The sequence below is a fragment of the Eimeria acervulina genome, genomic scaffold (assembly GCF_000499425.1).
Source record: "Eimeria acervulina Houghton genomic scaffold, Eah_scaff1696, whole genome shotgun sequence".
Classification (NCBI taxonomy): domain Eukaryota; phylum Apicomplexa; class Conoidasida; order Eucoccidiorida; family Eimeriidae; genus Eimeria; species Eimeria acervulina.
Genome location: NW_013549004.1, coordinates 1 through 5,065, shown reverse-complemented (window position 1 = coordinate 5,065; position 5,065 = coordinate 1). Strand labels below are relative to the sequence as shown.

Here is a 5,065-nt window from a genome sequence, read left to right as displayed (position 1 = left end):
TGCTGTTATTGCTGCTGCTGCTATCGTCGGAGCAGCAAGCGTTCTTTGTTGAAGTCGCACCTACTTGAGCAGCAGCAGCAACAGCAGAATCATCAGATTCAGCAGCAACAAGCGATATCTTCTTGTGGTGTGCTGCGCTGCTGCTGCTGCTGCTGCTGCTGCTGCTGCAGGATACCACCGTGTCCTCGCGCTTGGCGCTACAGGGTTTAGACTGGGACTGCGTTGCTGCTGCTGATTTGCTGCTGCTGCTGCAGCAGTTCCTAGACGGGCTCAAGCGGCCCTCCAGCAGCAGCAGCAGCAGCAGCAGCAGCAAGCCCCACATAAAGCGCATGCAAATTTATATTTCTGAGTTCGGCAAAGAAAGAGTTGAAGCCGAAAAAACCAAAGGACCGGCAATCGTAAGGGTTTAGGGTTTAGGGTTTAGGGTTTAGGGTTTAGGGTTTGGGGTTTATGGTTGGGGGTTGGGGGTTTAGGGTTTAGGGTTTAGGGTTTTGGCTGTATGCACTCAGGACTGGGCAGCAGCAGAGCGACCTCGGCGCAAGCGAGCAGCAGCAGCAGCAGCAGGAGCAGCAGCAGCAGCAGAAGCAGCAGCAGAAGATGGCGGCAGCAGCAGCGAGGAGGAGCAGCAAGGCTCAGCAGAGCAGGAGAAGGCTGTTCAAGAAGTCTTAAGAAGATACCAAGTCGAACGTTCACGGTACACTTAGCTAGCCAGCTAGCTACCTAGCCATGCAGCTAGCTAGGGTTTAGGGTTTAGGGTTTAGGGTTTAGGGTTTAGGGTTTAGGGTTTAGGGTTTAGGGTCTAGGGTTTAGGGTTTAGGGTTTAGGGTTTGCTGCAGGTACTACTACGCCATTTGTGAGACGGACTCTGCGGAGACAGCCCAACTTCTGTACGACGAGTTGGATGGCTGCGAGCTTGTGAGTAAACCCTAAACCCTAAACCCTAAACCCTAAACCCTGAGGCTTGCTTCGCACAGCTCTGAGAAGGCATGTTGTTGCTGCTCTGCTGCTGCTGCTGCAGCTGCTTAGGATTTAGGGTTTAGGGTTTTGTTTGCTTTCACTGCTGCCTCTAGTACGCGATTTGTGAGAGGGGAAGCGGTGCTTAGGGTTTAGGGTTTAGGGTTTAGGGTTTAGGGTTTAGGGTTTAGGGTTTGTGGGGCAGGGGTTTGCACTGAGCGGCCTTGATGTACGAGTTGTCCCGGAAGACTTGGAGCTGCCTAAAGAGAATCTGATAGCTGAGGAGACACCTGAAGGTCTGACAGCAGCAGCAGCAGCAGCAGCAGCAGAACGACTAGAAGCAGCAGCAAAGCAAAGCAGCAGCGCCCTTAAGCACTGCAAAGTGCAACTGACTTGGGATGAAACCCCAAAAGAAAGATTCAAATTCCTAAGAAAAAAGTAACCTGCTGCTGCTGCTGCTGCTGCTGCTGCTGTTGCTGCTGCTGTTGCTGTTGCCGTTGCTGCTGCTGTTGCTGGGACCCTTCGGTGTTTCTGTGTATTGCTGCTGCTCGTGCTGCCGACAAGGCAGCGGTTGCTGCAGCTCCCCTGCTGCTGCTGCTCTCCTTGCTGCTGCTGCTACTGCTGCTGCTGCTGCTGCTGCTTTTGAGGTGTAGCTTTAAGCTGCTGCTTGTATAACAGATTCACAGCAAAGGAGTTGGGTGAACAAGACTTTGACGCCTTCCTTGCTTCTTCTGATGATTCTGAAGAAGAAGAAGAAGAAGACGAGCAGCAGCAGCAGCAGCAGCAGCAGCAGAAGGGCTCAGCAGGGCATCGCTGGAAGAAAATAACGGAGGATAACTTAGCCAGTTACAGACAAGAACTCCTCGGGGTATATTATAAACCCTAAACCCTAAACCCTAAACCCTAAACCCTCAATATTAACCCTAAACCCTCAATATTAACCCTAAACGCTCAAACAGGCGGAGCGTTTGTAAGGATTTTGTTATATTATTTGTTTTATTGTTTTATATATTTTTATTTATTTTATTATTTATTTTATTATTTATTTTTATTTGTTTCTTGTCTTTTTAATTGTAGGAGTTAGCTGAGGATTCAGGCTTCTCAGATGAAGAAGAAAATACACGCAGCAAAGCAAGCGGTACCCAAACCCTAAACCCTAAACCCTAAACCCTAAACATTAAACTCTAAACTCTAGATCGTATGGGGGCCTCTATGGATGCATGCAGTCGCATGAAGCTGCTGCAATTGCGGCAGTTGCTGCAACAGCTGCTGCATTCTGTGTTGGTGCTTCTGCTGCTGTTGCTGCTGCTGCTGCTGCTGTTGCTGCTGCTGCTGCTGCTAGGTGGTTTGAATGTCGTTTTCGAGAAGTCTTTGGAGGCCCTGGCGAGCGACAGCGATGAAGAGGCCCCTACAGACAAACTGCAGCAGCAGCAACAGAAAAAGAAGCAGCAGAAGCAGCAGAAGCAGCAGCAGAAGCAGCAACGCGGAGAAGCATTTGTAAGAGAGACTCTGCACCAGCTAAACCAAGCAAATTAGTTTAGCTTTCTGTCTCTCTCTCTCTCTCTCTCTCTCTCTATCAGTAATATATATATATATATACATTTGTTTATCTATATGTATATGTGCATCTATATGTTTATATATATTATATTGCATTATATAATATTATATTATATTATGCGTTGGGGTGTCTGCGCACCTCAGGGAGATTCAGCCGCTTCGCCGTTTGCTGCAGCGAACAAAAAGAAACGAAGTCAAAAACAAGTAAGCAGCAGCAGCAGCCGTAGCAGCAGCAGCAGCAGCAGCAGTAGCAGCAGCAGCAGCATTAGGAGCAGCAATAGCAGTAACAGCAGCAGCAGCAGTAGCAGCAGCAGCAGCAGTAGCAGTAACAGCAGCAGCAGTAACAGCAGCAGCAGCAGCAGTAGCAGCATCAGCAGCAGTAACAGCAGCAGCAGTAGCAGCAGCCGCAGCAATAACAGCAGCCGGTGTGTTGCTCTGTACATATTTATTGTTATTGATTTGAATGCATTATTTATTTGTTTATTTTATTTTATTTTATTTTTATTTTTAGTTTCCGCTCTTCCTCGAAGAAGACAAACAAACACAAAAACAAACAAACGAAGAACAGCAGCAATTGCTGCAGGAAGGTCAACACAGCGATGAGGTGAGCACCTGCCCTCTAGGGTTTAGGGTTTAGGGTTTAGGGTTTAGGGTTTTCGAGTGGAATTTGGCGTAGGACAGCAGACATCGCGAACTTCGCCGGAGTTTAGGGTTTAGGGTTTAGGGTTTTAGGGTTTAGGGTTTAGGGTTTAGGGTTTTTGTGAATAGGAAGAAAGGCACTTTGATATGCGGGAGCAGCAGCAGCAGGAAAGAAAAAGAAGAAAGCGAGCAAACAAACAAACAGACGATGATGACAGCAACCGCATGCAGCAGCAGCAACCAGGCTTCAAGGTACCCTTGCTGCTGCTGCTGTTGTTGTTGTCCCTGTTGCTGTTGCTGTTGCTGCTGCTGCTGCTGTTGTCGTTGCTGCTGCTGCTGCTGTTACTTCTGCTGCTGCTGTTACTTCTGCTGCTATACTGCTGCTGCTGCTCTTGCTGCTGCTGCTGCTGCTGTTGCTGTTGCTGTTGTTGTTGTTGCTGCTGTTGATTTGTTTTTATGTATCTTATATATCTTTTTTGTGTTTATGCAAATCGAAGAATTATTTTCTTCGGCGTTGTTTAATGCTGCTCCCTTTGCCTCAGCGTTTATATTTATTATATTTTACATTAATTTAATTTAATTAATTTAATTTAATTTATTTAATTTAATTAATTTATTTTATTTTATTTTTGTCTTCAGCTTGACTTGAATGACCCTCGCTTTTCTCGTGTGTTGGAGTCCTCTTCATTTTCTATAGATCCGACAAACCCTCTGTTTAAGGTAATTAAAATAAATATAATAAACAACCAGCAGCAGCAGCAGCAGAAGCAGCAGCAGAAGCAGCAGCAGAAGCAGCAGCACGAGCAGCAGCAGAAACAGCAGCAGCAAAAACCACTGCAGCAACAGGAGCAACACCAGCAGCAGCAACAGCTACAGCAGCAACAGCAGCAGCAGCAGCAGCAGTGGCAGGGAAAGCAGCAGACCCTGCAGTTGAAACAAAACGAGCAGCACGCAGCAGCAGCAGCAGCAGCAGCAGCACCAGTGTTTGTTTATCTGTATTGTTGTTTTTGTTTAAATATATTTTTTTATATTGTCTTGGGGCTGCATGCGTGCTGCAGAAATCAGAGACGTCGCGTTTGCTGCTGCGGGTGCGGCGGGAGCGCAGCCACAAGCACAAATTCAAGGCCTCGCAGCAGCAGCAGCAGCAGCAGCAGCAGCAGCAGCAGCAGAAAGCTGCTGCTGCTTCAGCCGCTAAGCCTGAACCTCTGCGGGGCCTTCGTCTTGTTTAGGTTAATATCTCTCTTCTTCAACTTGCATTTTAATTTTATTATTTTAATATTTCTTTGTCAAACTCTTGTTACTATTCTCCTTCATCCTGGGGGCCCCTATTAGGGTTTAAAGGGGCCCCCATTAGGGTTTAGGGTTTAGGGTTTAGGGTTTGGGGATCCCCTATTAGGGTTTACGATTTAGGGTTTAGGGTTTAGAGGGGCCCATGTTAGGGTTTAAAGGGGCCCCTATTAGGGTTTAGATTTTGAGGGCCCCCAATAGGGTTTAAGAAGCCCTCATTAGGGTTTAGGGTTTAGGGTTTAGGGTTCGAGTGACCCCATTAGGGTTTAAGGGGGCCCATAGGTATAAATAAGTGAATATGCTGTGTGCCTATATATATATATATATATATATATATATATATAGTATGTATATATAGTATATATACATATATATACATATAGATACATAAATATAGATATATATAATTATTTTTAAATATGTGTGTATCATTTCTGTTTCGCTGTGTCTCTGTTTGTCTCCGTTTGTCTTTGTTTTTTTTTGTTTTGCTGCTGTCTCTTTGTGTCTCCTTTGATATTATTGTATGTCTGTTTGTCTCTCTTCATTTCTTTTTATCTCTCTTTATTTAGTTTATTAAAAATAAACAAAGAAGGAAAAGGCAATTAACGCAGAGACAATAGAAGGG

At 45.8% G+C, this 5,065-nt stretch overlaps 1 protein-coding gene across 1 annotated transcript; it reads left to right on the top strand.

The window, feature by feature from the left end:
- Positions 1 to 329: 329 nt before the first annotated feature.
- Positions 330 to 4,382, top strand: EAH_00062310 (hypothetical protein; the record flags this gene model as incomplete). The annotated part of the gene is made up of 11 exons (XM_013393258.1): positions 330 to 398; positions 510 to 694; positions 837 to 915; positions 1,160 to 1,392; positions 1,633 to 1,822; positions 2,032 to 2,092; positions 2,297 to 2,451; positions 2,659 to 2,964; positions 3,283 to 3,405; positions 3,793 to 3,873; positions 4,212 to 4,382. 11 exons carry the CDS (start codon positions 330 to 332, stop codon positions 4,380 to 4,382), a joined length of 1,653 nt encoding a protein of 550 aa, XP_013248712.1.
- Between the last annotated feature and the right edge of the window lie 683 nt (positions 4,383 to 5,065).